Below are 18,115 nucleotides of genomic sequence, written 5' to 3' on the forward strand. Positions count from 1 at the left end.
AGGGACCAGCGAGGCCTGGTCTGTGGCCGAAGGGCTCCAGGAAGAGGGGGCAGGATCCTGCACAGCCACTGCTTCAGATAAGCCTCAGAGATAAGGAATCTAGCCTTCCCTCCTCCTCCTTGAGCTGGGAGCCTTCCTTTCTCAGATACCCTGTAGCTAAGCCCTTTGCTTTTGGGGGTGATCTGACAAAGGGGCTCAGAGGAGAAGAAAATATGTCCTCTCCAAGCTCTCTCCTCCTCCCACGCCCTGATCTCCTTCTTATCACTCCACCCCCATTCCCACAGCTATTCTCCTAAAGTGTTTGACTGTTCTCAGCTTAACACTTCCTGATATGCAAATGACTCTGTGTGTGTACCTAAGGCTGTGTGCACACACCAGCACAGACAGCGATACCACACGGGACCCTCTGTTCCCGCCCCACTGGATTGTTGGTTGGGCAAGGTTTAGTCATCTTCTGGAACCCTCCAGGTTCCTGGTGGGCTCAGATTATAAGTGAAATAGGTCTGGAAGCCTGGGCTGAGGTGGGGGGTGAAGGAAGGGAGACAAACCAAATGCATGTAATTCTGCATCTCCCTGACTCTGGGTAATGAGCTGGATTCTGCATCTGGCTGCACCATCTCCCACAGTACCTCCCCACCAGGCACTACTGGCCTCCTCTCTTAGACTCTCATTCTGGCAGTTTGCTTTGTAGTTCCTGGGCCCACTGCTCTCAGGTTCCTTATCTGTGAAATAGGTTAATGACGCCCTCCTGCCTGGGCCCCAGGGAGGAGGAGGATGACTAGGTGATAGTAAACAGGCCTTGCCGGCAGCCTCCAGGCCTTCTGGGATAGGAGGTGGAGGAAGTGGGCCAATTTCTTTCCCGTTTTGCAAGGCAAGTTACTGAGGGACAGAGGAGACAAATGGTGATGTGAAGTTCCACTGGGAGTCAGAACCCTCCTAGCCTGTCTTCCTGAGAAGCGCTTCATGGGGAATCAAGTGCCAGGGTCGGCTCTGAGGTCCCTCAGGATCCTCTCTATTCCTCCCCTGATGACACGAAGCTCCCACCCTCTGCAGCAGGATTGCTAGAGGAGGGAGAAGGGAACTGCTGGCCGGCACTTTGACGGAGGAGCGTGCTGGGTCGAAGCGCAGTATTGGGTTACCTGTGCCTTTCACTCGAACCACCTGAGATCTGTATTCGAGGTTCACCAGATAAAAATAACTGCCAGCCAGGAACACACACCCAGTGCTTTCCTCTCCCCCTAAGTGAAACCAGGGCTGAGATCCAAGATCCCCAACCTTGTCCTGAGAACCATCTGACATTCAAGTGCAGGCCCTGTCCATGTGACCCGCCGTGAGTGAGCACCCATTTCTTCCCCTTTTGTAGACAGAGTGGGAAGTTTAGGAGGAAGCAGAGCTGTTGTGTCTTGTCCTTGCGTAGGCGGCACATGGGCGCTTCTCCATCTTTTTCTGAGAAATCCTGACTCCTGTGCCTTCCGAGGACTGTTCTCTCCCTCTTTCCTTTATTCCCTCAGCAGCAGGGAGAGGGATTAGTGGTTCTGGGACTCTGTGGTGAGTTGGACCCTCCGCTGGCTCCTGGGTAGAGGTAAAAAGGATAAACTCCAACAGTAATCCTGTGGGCCAGCTCTGTATCCTTCACGAAGCCCTGGGGCCGTGCAGCTGAGTGTAGCCACCCACCTGGGGTTGGGAGAACAGTATTCCCTTGCTCCTGGCTCCTTGTTTCCCTGCCAAGCATGCTTATCCAGGTCCTACCCCTTCATCTGCTCAGATCTTCCCAACCTTCAAGGCCTGCTCCTGTCACCTCTTTTGCGAAGCCCTCCATGTTGTATCAGCACAACCTCACGTCCATTTGGTTGATATTTACAGTTCAAGTCGAGTAGTACACTATCTTGCTTTGTCCACTAAGTTGTTTCATTTATATTGGTCCAGTTTACCCAAAGAGATTATAACAGTCTCCAGAGCTAGGATAATGAATCATAAAAATAATCTCCTGAAAAGAAAACTGGACCCCGTCATTCCCCTGCTTAAATCCTTCCAGGGAAAGCCAGGTCATTCATTGCTTGGGCTGAAAAGCTGCATTCCTCCTCCTGCATGATCTGGCCACTGCCCACCCCTCCAGCCCTGCTTTAAGTTCCTGTCCTTCCCCTAGCCCCCTGTACACAGGCTTTTTCCAGCTCCTCTCTCTCACCAAGCCTGTTCCTGCCTCAAGACTGGGCATTGAGGAAGTTTGTCCGGAATACGGACCCCTTTGCCCCCGCGCTTCCATTTCAGAGTAAATATACCCTTTGTGGAGAAGCCATCCTTCAGCACCTGTCTTAGGACATCCCCTTCTTCCCTCATTGCATGTCTGTGATTCTCTGTTCAGTTGTTTCCTCGTGTTTTGTCTCTCCCCCCTCATAGGTGGGAGGCTCCATGGGGACAGTGATTTGTGAATCACAGAATAGCACCCTCCAAAGCCCCCACCTCAGTCTGGCCTCACATTAGGAACTTGGTCCATTATTTGTGGGGTGAATAGTGAATAGTAGCAGCTAACGTTTATTGATTGCCTTCTATGTACCAGGCACATACTCAATATATTATATGAGTTATAGCTTTTGATTTTCCTGCCAGTATTCTTGAGACGGTAATATCCCAGATTTACAAATGAGACTGCTAAGGCCCAGAGATGCTAAATGACTTGCCCACAGCCATTAGATGACAGAGTTGGGACTCAAACTCACACTGTCTGGCCCGCACCAGATTGAACCCCATCCTACTTCCTTAGCAAAGGGCTAGACATTGAGAGTTTGTTGTTTCCAGAGCTGAGAAGGTCCGAAGGAGGACGTCTACTTTTTCCTCCCTTTATCATGTGTCTGGACTTTTTAAACCTGGGAGGATGAGGGAGCCAGAAGCCGGAGCATTGTTTGGGTATTTGAGTAGATGGGACTTACTCTGGTGGACAAACTTGGGCTCTGCCACCATCAGAATGAGACAAATGAGAGTATGGAGTGAAACTTGGCTGGGAGTTTGGCTGCTATATGGTTGGCTCAAGCTGGCGGTCACCTCTCAGAGTGAGCCAGCAATAACTTTGATCTCTCTTGGTATAGATGTTCCCTCCAGTTCAGCACTGAGTCATCCATTCCATTAGAATTCTTCTCTTGTCAGAAAGCTCACTACCTAATTCTATGACACAGTGGGAGACAGCTCTAGTGGGTCCACACCTGCCCCTATAACTTCTTCTTGCTACTCCTGAGTCTCCAGAGTGACCCAGACTAAGTCAAAAGCCTCTTTACCCACAGCCCTTCATCACATTGACTATGTCTGACTCAGGCTTCTCTCCTCCAGGTAAATGGGCCCTTTTCCCCCTTACTTTCTTGTCGTGGTAGGTTTCCAGACCCTGCCTCCTGGAAGGCTCTTGGAGTGCAGTGCAGTCTGGGCATTCTGAGGGCTTTGGGGCTGAAGGAAGGTCATTCAAAGAGAGGCTCTTTGTCCTTCAGTATCAGTTTTTGTTGTTGTTTCAGCTACGAATTTTAATACCTTTTTTCCCCTGATTATAAAATTAGTGTTTACTCTAACCACTATGCTGTACACCTGAAACGAATATGATATTAAATGTCAACTGTAATTTGAAAATTTTTTTTAATTTTTGAAATTAAAAAATAAAATTAAGCAGAGAAATAAATAAATAAAATTAGTGTTTGCTCATTGTAAGCAATTTAGAATATACAGAAAATCCTACTGAAGAAAATGCACCCGTGCCCCATTATCACATGACCCATTGTTGGGCGTGAAGGTGATGGCTTTAGCTCCCATCCAGTATTGGGGGATAGTTCCGAGTCATTGTCTGTCAACTCACCCTCTCCACCTGCAGGCCATGGAGCATCTTGGTGTAGACAACAGAGATGACAGATGGGTTTCATCTTGCATGTCAACCTTGGCATTGAGAAAGAGTCTGAGACTACAGCCAGGCTCAGTGAGAAGGGTCATTGTGATCACTTAGCAATGTCTGCCATGGGTACGGGAAGTAAGACAGTGGCATGTGTGCCACCTGTTTGCGCTCTCTATACTAAGTGATCTGAAGTGATGGAACCTTGAAGTAGTACATCTGAGATTGGTCTTAGATCTCTCCAAGATTCTACCCCAAGTCCTAGAATCGTGTTCTGTTTCTTGGAAGGAAAGAGCTAAAGGGGTTCCCGGTCAACCCTCCCTTTCACTAAAGTGTGACAAGAGAGCTATGACTGAGAGCATGAGGCCATTGTGGAAGAAAGACATGGATCTCATTAAACTAAAAAGCGAGCTCTGTGCAGGCTGGAGGCTAGGGACTCCTCAGGGTATGAGGAGTAGCGAAGATGTGTTCTGGTATCACCCCTTAGATCTGGCAGGGCTGTTGGACCAGGCTCTGGCTATCAACTTCCCTCTCTTTGCAGTTGCACGTGGCTTGTTGGGCCTGTGACAACAGCTTCTTGGTGCAAACCACACCTCAGCTGCCCTGTTTTCTGTGGCCTTGTCTATGCAGAACTCAGGCAGCAGGAAGGGCTAACCAGTGCCCTGGGCCTGCCGAGACTCTGGTTTCTTTGCCGTTCACCTCTTCTAATTTTTTCTTCCTCTTTCCCAGCCCATGAAACCCCTGAAGGCCACAGCCACCACCTCCCAGCCTGTGCTGACCATCCAGCAGATCGAGACCATCTTCTACAAGATCCAGGACATATACGAGATCCACAAAGAGTTCTATGACAACCTCTGCCCCAAGGTGCAGCAATGGGACAGCCAGGTCACCATGGGCCACCTCTTCCAGAAGCTGGTGAGTCTATCCAGGGCCTCAGTGGAGCTGTTGGGTGAGGACTGGTCAGCCCCAGCCCTCCTGGTCTCCTCGAAGCTTTCTAAGTCCTGGAGGAAACCCTAGGCCTCTGCTTTACGGGGAACTTGGATCTGGTGCCTCAATTCCCAGCTTCACGCGTGAAGCCTGGAGTGTTCTGGAGATGCTGGAGATAGGCTGTGTGCATAGGTACTCCTGACAGGGCACCATTTCTCTTTCACCAGTGGGCTCCAGGGCTGGAACAAAGTCTCCCCTGGGGCTTCGTTTCCCCTGTCTGTCAGCTGAAAGGACAATATGTGCCAGGTGGACAGGCAGGGACTGCTCACCTGAGACCTCGGGCATTCGTTGCACCTCAGTGCTGCCTGTGAAATGAAGCAGTCAGATGGGAGATTGTGTCAGCTAATGATCTCCTGAGGACCTTGGAGCAGAAAGCCCTCAGCCCAGCCCTCCCACCATTGCAGGGGAGGGAAAAAGCCTGAGGGGATAGAATTAATGTGGAGACTTGGTGTTAGGAAAGATTCTCAGAGGTCTTCCAGTTCCCAGGGCTCCTGTGACACCCTCTCCCCTAATAACTGTGTCTGTCTCTGGCTGTGTCCCTTGGAGAACCCCCAGCTCAGACCTACAGGGTCCCCCATCCAGCTCTCCCCCCCCGTAACTTCTGCCAGGTAGGAAGGGAGTCCTTGGCCATTGTTCTCCGGGTGAATGGTGTGGGGCAGGGAGCAGCACCTCTCTTCCTCCCTTCAGTGATGGAACTGGCCGAGTGGATAGCCCTCTACTTTCTTACGCTGGAGAAAACTCTTGCTTGGATACTTCCAGGGCCTCAAGCTCGGCATGTTCAAAATTGAACTCATTGTCTCTGAAGTTCTTTGCTCTTCTTCCTGCCTCTGTCTCAGTGGATATTGCCACCATCCCATCTCCCATTCATCCATGACACCTTTGGACTCACCCTTGGCACCTCCCCTCCCCCATTCCTCCTCCCTCACCCCCACATTTCAGAGTCTTCTTTGCTCATTGCCACCTCCTTCCTTCCACCACCTCTGGTTTCCTCACCTGGACCTCTAACCTCACGAGCAGCTCCAGCCTCCAGGCCCGCCTTCCCTTCCGCCTCCCACCTTTACCTAGCAGCAGGAGAGTCACCTAGACTCCTGACCAGGCCTCGCTTCTACCCTGCTTAAATCCCTTTAGTGGCTCCCCCTTGTCCATTGAATGAAGACCAGGCTCCAAGGAATGGCTTAGGAGACCCTTTGAACGCTGGTCTCTGTTCACCCTTGGCCTCTGGCTGCTGCCTCTCGCACCCTCTGGGCCCCTGACACTGAATTTTCTGTACTCAGTTCACGCTGCAGTCACTCTTGACCTCTCTATACTTGCGGCTCTACCTGCCTGAAATATCCTTCCCTATCTGGTCTGGCTTCTGGTCAGTTCCCAGCTTAAGAATGACCTCTTTAAATAAGACATCTCTAGCCCCTCAAATGTAGCCCATATGCTCATTCCCTTAGTGAACACTGTAACTGCCTGCCTTCCCAAAACCATAAGCTCCAGGAGGACAGACTGTATTTACTTCATCATTAGACCCCCAGAACCAGCCCAGTGCTTAATACATGAATTAATGAATAAATGAATGAATGAGTACACCATAATCTTGACCACTGGGACCAGGGAAAACTTGGAAAGGGCATTGAGGGAGACATCACAGGGCCTGATGTCTGTGTCCTGAGATACCACTAGTGTTATAGGGACAAGCGTAGCTTCTAGAGTCAGGTCACAGCTGGGTTTGAATCCCAGCTCTGCCACAGATTAAACCTGTGACTTTGGGCAACTTACCCAACCTCTCCATGACTCAGCTTCCTCATCTGTAAAAATGAAGATAGTAAAAGTATTTATCTGATTGGACCATTGTGAGGACTGAGTTAATAGCTAAAAAGTGCTTGGAACAAGGCCTGGAACATAGTAAATTAGTAAGTACTCAGTAGTTAGCCATTATCATTACTATTGTTGTTGTTATTATTACTCCTCCTTTTATTATTATTATTATTATTATTATTTATTATTTGTATTATTAGGAAGAGGCACCCTAGAAGGTGCTGTTGCCAGGGAACTGCACGCTTCTGGTTCTGGCAGCCCCAGAGTGCTCACCTCAGGTCAGGGATGATGATCACTCAGTCAGCTCTCTGGCCTGGTCCCAGGAGCCTGAGCTGATTGGCTTGGGGCAGTCTCTCTTTAGCCCTCAGGAGGGCAAAAGAGAACAGATCTTGGGGGCAGGAGGGCAAGTAGCGCAGAGCATAGTGGAAAGGCTTTCCCAGTTTATCGTTGTCACGATACACTGGTCTTAACTCCATGGGCCTGGTCACGGATCTGCAACCCCAGCATCATGAACTGAGGTCTGAAGCCCCTGAGGCCATAGGCTCGGGAGGGCCTGGGTGGAGCTGGGGCAGGCCAGGCATCTGGAGGCAGTTTATTTTCCCCTGGTTTCTGGGTATTTGATTACCCATCACAGAAGGAAGGAAATTAGCATCTCTGCTGTTTGTTTTATGAGATCACCCCAGTGCCAAGCTGCTGTTTCCAAGCAACAGCCACTTCCCAGTGAACAGCTCTGGCAGGCCTGGCCTTGGGCTCTACAAGCGAGGGTGCCCTGGAGATAACAGTGCCTGGGATGGCCGATGACCCCTATAGTTGGGCCATTTCTCCAGGCTCCTGCTTCTGGTTCACCTCCTGCTTCTCCCTTAGACAGTGGGATGGGAGGGAAAGGGAACAGGAACAAAGAGACCAAGGAGAGTGCATACCTAGAAGAAGAGTAGCAATGATTTTTACCTGGTTTAGGAATGGACTATCTAGCACATCCCCTGCAGCGTGAAACCCCAGTGGGTCCATAATTCCCCTGGAAAAGGAAACAAACTCCATCCTTTTTTGCCCCTTCCCCAAGAATTTTCTTTTTGAAAAGTCCGGCCTCCCTGGGGCTGTGACCTGCAAGGCTCTGACCTTGGCTTCTTCACAAGCATCCCAGTTCTCACTTTTCCCTCTCAGGTCTCACTTTTCCTTCTGGTTTTTCTGATCCCCACTGTCAGCTTCTTCAGGCTGCTCCAGGACCCCCACCCCACCTCTTTGGGTCCTTGAGGAGCACAAGGAATCTGCACTTAGCAGAGCAGTCCAAGATAGGGCTCTGGGGCAGCCCACGTTCCCCAGCGCTTTGGTGGGAGCCCCAAGGAAGCCCCTAGGAAGCCCCTGCAGTAGCTCAACCTCCTTGCTACTTCACTGAAAAAAATTTAGACCAGAAAATCTAGAGAATAATGTAGCAAACAACTGTGTGCTCACGTCCCAGAATGAACAGATGTTAAGCTCTGAAGATATACAGCAGAACATTGTCACCGAGAAAATAAAGCATTACAGATGAAGGTGAAGTTTCTCCCTTTCCTTTCCTCTTACTCTTCCATTCAACCTAGAGGCAGCTACTGGCGTGAATTTGGTGTGTAGCCTTCTAGGTTGTAGTTTGTGTCTTTACTACATATCTATGTATTTTTATGGCATTTCACGTACTTTTTAAATGCACATAGTATATATATATATATCATATCATATCATATTTTATATATTTTGCAATTCAATCAACATTTGTTTTAAAACTCGTTGGTGTTGCTATATATAGATCTAATTCATTCATTTTATCTGCAGTGTGTGTTTGTGTGTGTGTGGGTTCCCTCTTTATGAGCAGCCGTTTCTAGTCTTTCCACAAGTGAAAGAATGAGGCTGTGAATCCCCTCGCTCCCATTTTCTTGGGTACATAGGTATGCAAGTTTCTCTAGAGCAGCGCTTTCCGGTGGAAATATAATGTGAGCCATATTTATAATTAAACAATTTCTAGTAGCTACCTAGCTAATCTAAAAGTTAAGAGTAAAAATATACAAGTCAAATTAATTTCGAGATTATATTTTATTTAGCCCAATAGATCTAAAATGTTATCATTTCAACATGTTATCAATATTAAAAAAAAATAATGGATGATTTACATTCTCCTTTACATATGAAGCCTTTGAAATCTAGTGTGTATTTTACGCTTACAGCACATTTTACTTTGGACTAGCCGTATTTCAGGTGCTCAGGAGCCTCGTGTAGCAAGTGGCTCCTGTATTAGACAGCAGAGCTCTGTAAGTAGAAGTGGATTTGCTAAGCAGTAGGCTGAACTGTGCATATTTTTAACTTTATTAGTTATTGACAAATTACTCTCCAAAGAATTGTACAAATTTATACTCCTATAGACAGTCTATAAAAGTCCCTATTTTCCCACATTCTTGATATCATTAGACTTTTAAATTTGGGCTAGATCGATGAGTATACGATAGTATCTCATGGTAATTTTAATTCAGATTTCCATATGCACAGCACAGAAGCTTTCCATAAATATTTGAGGAATTCAGTGAACGTGCCTCGGTTTCCCCTTTTTCAGAAAAGGATGGTGACACTTGTTCTGCTTCCAAGGGAAAGCCAGGCTCTGTGTGATCATAAGTCATGGAAACCTTAGTGACATGCAAATGTGTAGCAAGGCAGGGCCTCTGGCTCCCTGGTAGTTGAGAAGATGAAGTTAGGGACCTAGAAGCTGATGGAAATGGGGACTATGCCTTTAAATGTCATGCCTCACACTCCACATGGGGAGTGGGGCACTGAGCAGGCCACACTCCACTCCTCCCCTGTCTCTCCCTGCTCTAGCTAATTCTAGGATGTGAAAGAGGTATGAGACATTGAGGGGTTTCAAACCCTGAGAGACCTTGTTGATGCTAAATAAAGCCAAAAGCTGCTGATGAGTTGAATTTCTAGCATGCCAACAAAGGCCCTGCCCTGCTCCCCGCAACCCTCAACACACCCTTCTTAACCTTATTGGCTAAGCCAGTTTCCATGGAAACTGTCAAGTTCAAAGGGATACTGTAGTATATTCCTCCTGCCTTTCCCCTCTGTTCCCAGCTAGCCCTTTGGAGCTGAAGTAGAGGTTCTGAGTGTTACGGGAGCTCCAGGTGCTCTCGTTAAGCTTTCATCCATTCATTAATCCTCTCTCCCCCAACCCACTCCTGCCCCTCCTCTCTCTTCTCCCTGCAGGCCAGCCAGCTTGGAGTGTACAAAGCGTTTGTGGATAACTATAAAGTTGCTCTGGAGACAGCTGAGAAGTGCAGTCAGTCCAACAACCAATTCCAGAAGATCTCCGAGGTGGGCAGTTCCCTGCACAGCCACCCCTATGAATCAGGGCTTTGGGGCCTGCCCAGAGCCTTCCAGCCTTTGAGTCTCTCCTTTCCTGCTTGCCAGTTAGGAAAATGGTACCCGTAATGGGTAACAGCCTGACATTTGCTTTCCTGCACTTGGCATTTTCCCTCTTAATGTAAGAACACCAATTGGTTTGGTTTTGTCCTTCTGTTTTAGGTTATTCTGTGTTAGAAGAGGGGAGGCAAAAGAATAAAAGAAAAAAGGCAGTATTTCCCACACTGCGCTGACCTTGAACAAGTCACTTCCCTTCTGTTGGCCTTTGTTTCTGTAGAATGAGATACCTAGATTCCCCCAACTCATCTCAAACTTGCTTGATAAGAACTACCAGGGACACTATTTAAAATGCAGATCTTTGGGTACCTTCCTTGGAGCTTCAATTCACAAGGTTTGAGGTGGGGCCCAGGAGTCTCTATTTTTAACAAACCTCCCGGTTAATTTTTATGATCAGGAAGATTTGAGGAAGTCTGGACTACATGGTCTTTTTAGATCCTTGCAATCTCACAGAGAGCCATAGACCGTCTGTCTGGAAATATGCCTGTTCCTGCTGCTGCAGCTAAGCCTTCCCTACATGCTCCTCTGCAGAGCAAAGATGTGGCATCATCTGCTGTCAACACTTCTATCTATCCAGGAAGTGGCAGGGTGGGGCTCTAGGATCTTTTGGGAGCACAGCCCATCTCACCCTTTTAACCAGAAAGATCTCAGTGACAACCCCAAGCTACTGGCCTTGCAGTCACAGCACCCAGCTCCAAGTGCAGGGTAAGAGAACCTCTGGTTCCAGGGAAGAGAAGCTCCTGCAGTTTTGGAGGTCCTGCCTTACAGGCCCCTCTGGACCTTTCGCTTTTTCATCTCAACTCTGATGCTGGAAAAGTTGGTGAGATGCCTGATAGTTTTCATGAAACTACTGGAGTTATGGGTTATAACCAAGTTTGACGTTGACCTAGAAGCAGCACAAGGGATGGAAAAACAGAGGTGAAAATGTCAGCTTGATTGCTAGTAAAAGCCAGATTGGAAAAAATGTAGACTTGGATCTGTAGCCACATTGGACTTCCTAGCATTTCCCTTCCACAATTAAACACATCTGCTGGAGAAGCAGAGAAAAGAGAGCTGAGCTCAGTTTCTTCTCCCAAACCCAGGGATCACGTGCGTCACCCTCCACCTAGGAGAACTGAGTAAGGGATAGGGAAGTCCCTCCATGTGGAGTCCAAAGGCCAGGGAAGTGGTGCTTCCCCTCATGGTTCCCAGCCCTTCCAGGGAACAAACCGGATTCCCCTGATCTGTGTTTAGAGAGACCCTGCCGAGGCTGCCCGGGTGCCCAGAGTCACGTGTGGTCCAGAGAGTCGGGGGTCTCCTCTTAGCCTGGGCAGACTGCCTATTCTCTGTGGTCGGCAGGAACCCCTGCACTCATCCCTAAGCCCCTCTCAAAGCCTGCAGGTTCCAAGGGCAGAGCCAGGCCCATGGCCAGCTGCCAGGTGGCTTCTCACCCTGACTCATGCATTGGCGCTGTTGCTTCCTAGTGGCGCTGCCACTTAATTACTGCAATTAGGCCCTTCTCTGCAGCAGGAGTGATTTCATACCTCTAGGATGCACTGGAGGGGGGGCATGCAGAAAAATTCCCTAAAGCTGAGAATCTAGACGCCAGCCAGAGACACAGTCTTGAGGAGCTGAGTAACCCCTCTTCTCCCCACCCCACCCCCAAACCCCAGGCTCAGTCCCTGGGGGTTTTCTCTGTCTAGAAACAGCCTGAGGCAGAAGCAGGAAGAGGGGAGCTCCCGTTCCCTGGGCATGTCCTCCCTCCCAGGCAGAGCAGGCAATATCACCTGGGTACCTGACCTTGGCCTCACCTCGACTCGGCCTCACCTCGACTCAGCCTTCCCACTGACACCTGCCCTGGGAGGCTCCCTTGTACACTCAGCCCTCCAAGTTTGGATTGCATTACATCTCCAGTTATAGGCCACACTGGTTCGTTGGCAGGGGCTGGAGCTGGACCTTTTTCTCTAAAGGCAGATAAAACAAGTCCAGATCAAAAAAGCTGCCCTAGAATCTGTTTCCAGCACTCACTACCTGGTCACTTTGCATGGGACCCATGGGCTGTCGCCTCTTCCTTCCTTGCCATTTCCTCTCTGATGCCTAGCACAGGCTCTGCAGAGTGGAGAGTATCAAGTGGGCCTGGGGGCTGTGTGAGTCCCTCCCAATATGTCTGGGTAGGATGTAGGTCAGACTGCCCTGTAGAACTCAGCCACTCAGCCCTAGGTACACCACTTCCCTGCTTCCCCCTGCACAGGTGTGCGGGACCACTCATTCTTTATCCCAAGAGCTGCTCATGCCCCCAGGATCAGCCGCAACACCTGATATTAGTCTACTAAAACCCTGTGTGCAGACCCTTTAGTAGTGGCTGCTGCTGGGGAAAGCCTGGACAGGGCTCAGGATCCTGCTCTTGCCACCACCCATCTTCTGGAAGGCCCTCTTCAGGGAGGGACTTTAGGGGATGGGCCTGAGGAGCACCATTATCACAGTCCTCTCCAATACCTAGAGCACCCCCTTGCCTACACCCAACTGCTGGGAGGCTCCTGGAGGTCATGGGTGTGGCACAGGGAATCTGCAGGCAGAGGCAGAGACGATGCCCATGCCCATCAGTCTTTGTCTCTCTGCTCATATTTGCACCCCTGGGTTTCAGAGCCCTTCCTGCTGTACTCACGATGGGGGATGGGCAGGCTCAGGGGCTAGGCCAGGTAGTGATTCCTCTCCTCTGTTTGGCAGGAACTCAAAGTGAAAGGTCCCAAGGACTCCAAGGACAGCCACACGTCAGTCACTATGGAAGGTACTTTATAGGAAGGGCTGAATAGCAGTCACCTTTCTTTGTCTGGCTTTGTCAACTATGGTACCCTGATTGTGTGAGCATGTGCATGTTCGTGTGTGTGTGTGAGCACGCTCATGCAAAGAATCGGCCTCCGTCCTCAGGCAGCCAGCCAGCTACAAACGTGCTCCTCCTTAGGATGCCAGCGGGCAGCCAGCTCCCCTCCTCCCCCCTCCTTCCCACTCCTTCCCCCTCCTCCCGCTTCTCCACGAGCGCCTCCCCTCCCCTCGCTCCCCCTCTTCCCCCTCCCCATTGCTAGAGGAGCACTCAGAAGCGGCTGCTTGATTCTGGAGGCTGTGCAGCAGCAGCGGGCAAGGTGGCTTAGTGGCCGGGCTGCTGATGGGAGCCAGGGAGCGATGGCCGCTCGCTCCTGCCACGGGGACAGAGGCTGCCATGGAAATTCTCCTCATCATTCGCTTCTGCTGTAACTGCACCTATGGTAACCCAGATCCCTCTGACGGGAGGTGGTGTGTCTTTCCACCTCTGGGGGCTGGCTGGAATGGGCTTAAATGTGATCGTCAGGGTTTAGGGAACAGCAAGGGGGGCTGGGCACAAGTGGCTAGACTAGAGCTGTATGTACCCCTGTTCTGGCCAGCTTCCAGCCTGAGGTTGAAGTCTGGGGGGCTACTTGGGGCAGAGTGCCTTAGAAATGGAAGGACTAGGCTAGAAGGGTCTAGGTACCCACCAAGGATCTATTTGGAATTGATGGCTCAGCTTGAGCGGCTGTGGGCAACTTCCTGGAGAGGCTGTAAGGACATAAAGTGAGAAGGCTGTACCTGCAGGTGTGCAGCAGCACACCCGGGGCTGGAGCCGGGTCAGTGGGGCCAGTGGGGCCAGTCAGAGAGAGACGGACGGTCTGGACAGCAGTGCCTTGGACAGGGAGGGTGCCAGCCCCGGCTGGAGGGAGAAGTTGGGAGTTTCTTTGTTTCCAGAGAGACGGGGGAGATTGAGTGGCCAGGGTATTGTGTGCTTGGAGTGCACATGTTGCTTTGAGATATTCTCTCCTCTCAAAACTGCAGTGGTGGGAGAACTGGATGCGGTTGGGAGAGCAGGAAGCAACTGGGTTGCTCTGAGGGGGTTCGTTTCTAGCTACTGCAGACCCTTGAGCTGGGGTCTTGGCACTTCACGCATAAGGTCAGCGCAGAATGCTGGGAGGAGAGGGGGCGTGGCAGTCTGCTGCTTTGTGAAGGTCACACACCCACCATTCAATGGAAGCATCCCCTTTGCAGCTCCCTCAGCAATAGGGTCCTTGGACAGGCACATGCTGTCAGCTAAGCTCTTGCTTGAAGGAGGCTGAAGCAGGCCAGGCAGGGAGGTGTCTAAAAGCCGGTGGGCCCTGCTCTCTGAGGCAAGAAGTGCCTTAAGGATGACCCAAGCTGCCTTTGGCAGGGGTGTGGGGGTCAAGCGTTGCCTCTGGCCCCTGTGTGTTGGAGTAGCAGGCAGCTGGCCCTGTCTCTTCCTTCCCACTAGGCATTTTGTCTCTGCACCCTTCCGAGTCACTTGGCTTTCACATCTCCGTGGTAACCTGGAGCTCCTTGTCAAAGGCTGAATGGAAGGGGGTGGCAGTTTGCTGGAGAAGAGATGATGGGGTTTTCTGGGCTCTTTCCCAGAGGCCACTGTTGTCCCCTCACCTTCTCAGGCTGTCCTGTGTCCAAGACTACTTGTGACAGAGGTAACTCCTGAGGCAGCTTCTCTCTAGCCGCCCCAGCAGGACAGCTGTAGTCCCTGGGAAGAAGCTGCCCTTGCCCCTCAGTTTAGATTCTGGACAGGCTGAAGTCAACAGGAGAGAGCTGGACTTGAAATAGGCTGTTTGAAGATCAGAGGGGAAACGCTGTTTTGGTCTGGACTAGGAGCTGGTCAGGTCTCAACTCTGCCTCCCTGAAAAGGAGGGGGTGAGCCCTTTGCTTCCTCTTCCCTTCCCAAAAGGAAGTTTAGTCTTAGTGAAACAGGCCTGGGACCTGGATTTCAGAGTTTCTTTGGTCCCTACAATGAATGCTGTCTTTGAAGTCAGCTTCGAAGTGGGAAATGGGGGGCGAATGAGCCCTTGCTTACTACACTGTTCAGAATCTTCTCAGCCTCTCCAAGGGATGTTCTGGGGGTCCCATGGAGACTGTACAACTTGGGGCTCACTCTGGAGTTGGCTGCCTTAATGGTTATTTGCTCAGCGCCCCCTCTGCACAGCTCCATGCTGTGGGGGACGTGAAGGGAAGTCATGTGTGACCCAGGCCCCTAAGGAAGGGGCTCCCCTGGACAGCTCGCCCACTCCTTCCTGGTGAATCTTTCCAAGAGTCCTCCTGAGGGTCACCGAGCTTTTGTAGGTGTTGCCCTCTCTGTGGAATCAAAATAAAATTTTTAACAAAGCATGGGTAGACCTAAATTCAGAACCCAGCTACCACTTATAGCTTTTTGATTGTGAGCAAGTTACATAATTTTTCTGTATCTTAGAGAAGTTTCTTCATCTGTGAAATGGGGCTAGTTATAATTGCTTTCCATTTTAATCGAAGGAAATAACGCAGGTAAAACAGTGCTATTGGACACAGAGTAAGTGCCCAACAAACTAGAGAGAGGCCAGCTTGCTCGTGTAAGTAGTCTGACTTTTAGGCACTGTGGGTATTGTTTGTAAAAGTCCTGGTCAGGGAAGTCTTCCTGGAGGAGGGGGAGAGACGAGCATTGCGACTTGGTGAACGATGTCTATCCCGGGAACAGGAACGGCATGGTGAGGAGTGAAGAGAGTGGGAGAAGCGGGGGCAGGAAGCAGGTCGGCCTGCTGGAGACATGGAACAGGTGAAGTGGGAAGGGCGGGCTCTTCACCCTGTGTTCTCAGGGGAAACAGGCATGCAGGGGCAATGGGGAGCACAAACATGGGGTCGCTCTTTCTCCCCTGGTCCCTTCCATATCTGAATGTGTCCCCAGGGCCTGCTCCCTGCACTTCCCTCTCCTCTCACTTTCTCCCAGCTGCCCTCCCGCAACCTGGGGCTGAGGCACAGGGCTCATTCCACAGCCCCAATCAGGGAGACTCTCGAGGTGACTGCAGGCATATTAATAACCCCTCTGAAACCCAACCCCACCATTTGAGAAAATCTCTGAGCTTAGTCAGAAACCTCTTCCTCCTGGGACCCAAGAGAGGGACAGAGAGAGCTGACACTGCAGTATCAGCTTTCCCCAAGCTGGAACTCGAGGACCCACCCTGGCAGGTGTCTACTGAACTCGCACCTCCTCTTGGGTCTCTGGGGTCCTCGGGGTGTGCTTTCCCCGCTAAGATGAGCTAAGCCATAGGTGGATACCTTAAAAAGCCTCAGAACTGGGTTCCCCCTGGCCGATAACTGGGCTCTACCATCACTGTCCCAGGAGACCCCAAGCCTGGTCCTGTGCTTTCTGGCTCCCGTATGTAGCTCTAGAAATTGCTAAATGAAGAGAGGGCCACATATAAGTCATAGGAGGTATGTTTGCATAAAGCAATGGTTTTCGATCGTGCCTACATATCAGAATCAGCAAAGGAGCTTTTTAAAAATGCTGATACCCAGGTTCTACCAGGCAGAGGCTGGGATTTAGCTGATGGGGTGAAAAGAGGGGAGCAGGCAGCTGTATCTTTTAAGAGCTTCCCCAGTGATTTTAATGGGCAGCCAAGCAAAGACTGCAGATAAGGCTCATGGCACACCACTGAGACTGTCTTCTCCACAGCCAGCAGATTGTCCCCAAAGGGTCTGCTTAGCATTGCATGGAGTATTTATATCTAGGGCATCGGGGGACTTTTGGGTTTGGGGCTGACTAGGGATGAGTGTCAGTTCTGAGACCTGTCACAACCTGGTCCAATGGGACACCCTATCTAGGGGCCTCCTCTCAGACCTCTTATTGCTCCTGCCTCTTATTGCTCCTATGGCAGGAAGGGAGAGGTCACGACCCCATGGGCAGAGGCGTCCAGGTGCAAGACTGAGGCTGACCCACCCATGTTGGGAGAGGCAGGGCACAGCTGCTTATCAGCAGCTTTGTTTGGAAGTGTTGGTCGGCCAGCTGCCACTCCCAACTGTCCCTGCTGAATGCCAGCAATCCTCATTTGGTGTCCTGGTCACCAAGGGGTGTGGTGAATGGAGGCCCTGCTGAGCTTGCATTTTCCCAGCCTCTTCAGGGCTCCCAGAGGCCCCACCTGAATTTTTTCAGGAAATCTTTGCCCCTTCGGTTCTCACTTGTTTGAAAGCAGAGCCTTTCTGTGGAGAGCTGGCCTCCCCTCCTCCTCCTGTCCTATTTTGTCTGAGGTTTTGTGGTTGTGGAGAGGGGTCTTATGGAGACAAGGCTGACTATGTGGGTCACATTGAAGCCCACCATTCCCAGGTGTTGGTGCCAGGCCTTGGAACAGCAAAGTATGAGAGTGATCAAAAACGGGGAGCAGCCTTCCCTGGAAAAACAGTGTATCTCCTTGCCACATTCTGGGGTTCCAGATGTGACCTGGAATGTGCTGGAGCTCTATAGGGTAAGGCTAGGTGTAGCTGTGTGATTCAGGGTGAGGGGTACAGAGGAGCATCTGCATTAGCTCTGAGCCTGGTCAGGCCAGGGGACGGTCCTCGAAGAAATCATGTCTGGTGGGAGACAAGTTAAGGGGGCAGGTGGGAGGGCGCCCAGGCTGCCAGGACTGCACGTGTGCCTGTTCGTGTTGTCTGGCCTGCCCTGGGGTGAGAATGGGGGTGCAGGTTGCTGTGGAACCCGCTTGTGGATGGGTGTCTCGCAAGTGGGTGTCCGTGTGGAGGAGTGAGGCTGGTCCCTAAGGTTTCGAGCTGCTCCCATATTTCATTTGTCCTGTCTCCTTCCTGCCCTCCCCAACAGCTCTGCTCTACAAGCCCATTGACCGAGTGACCAGGAGCACCCTGGTCCTGCATGTGAGTGTCAACCCCGAATGTCCAGGGACGGGTCAGGAATTCGGTGAGAGACTGAGCCCAGGGTGGGGAGGTGCTGGTGTTACTGAGAAAAGCCCATTTGGGAAACCGAGCAGAGGGTCTTCGGGCCCCAACTGCGCCTGCCTAGCCTGTGGTAACCATGCCAACGGGGCCAGGGCCTAAATATAGCTGGCTACTAAACTTGACATTTGGCCAAATGCTCCCTAGGAGGCAGGCACTTCCTGCCTCCCCATCCCTTGCCTAATGGTCTCCAGTGTCCTTGGAGCAGCTGTGGGTTGGGTTGAGGGGTATCTCTCACAGCTGCTTGGTGAGATGAGACTCCACCTGGCTCTCTTT

At 51.0% G+C, this 18,115-nt stretch overlaps 1 protein-coding gene across 5 annotated transcripts in view; it reads left to right on the forward strand.

Moving 5' to 3' along the window:
* The window catches only part of ABR (ABR, RhoGEF and GTPase activating protein), a 94,563-nt gene that overhangs the window by 24,539 nt on the left and 51,909 nt on the right, over positions 1 to 18,115 (forward strand). For all 5 annotated transcript variants that reach the window (XM_006925046.3, XM_025041842.1, XM_006925047.2 and 2 more), the window contains exons 3-6: positions 4,592 to 4,777; positions 9,875 to 9,982; positions 12,794 to 12,854; positions 17,709 to 17,761. In XM_006925046.3, coding sequence (XP_006925108.1) covers positions 4,592 to 4,777; positions 9,875 to 9,982; positions 12,794 to 12,854; positions 17,709 to 17,761 — 408 coding nt within the window. The remainder of the gene's footprint in view (positions 1 to 4,591; positions 4,778 to 9,874; positions 9,983 to 12,793; positions 12,855 to 17,708; positions 17,762 to 18,115) is intronic.

The sequence above is a fragment of the Pteropus alecto genome, unplaced genomic scaffold (genome assembly GCF_000325575.1).
Source record: "Pteropus alecto unplaced genomic scaffold, ASM32557v1 scaffold98, whole genome shotgun sequence".
Lineage (NCBI taxonomy): Eukaryota > Metazoa > Chordata > Mammalia > Chiroptera > Pteropodidae > Pteropus > Pteropus alecto.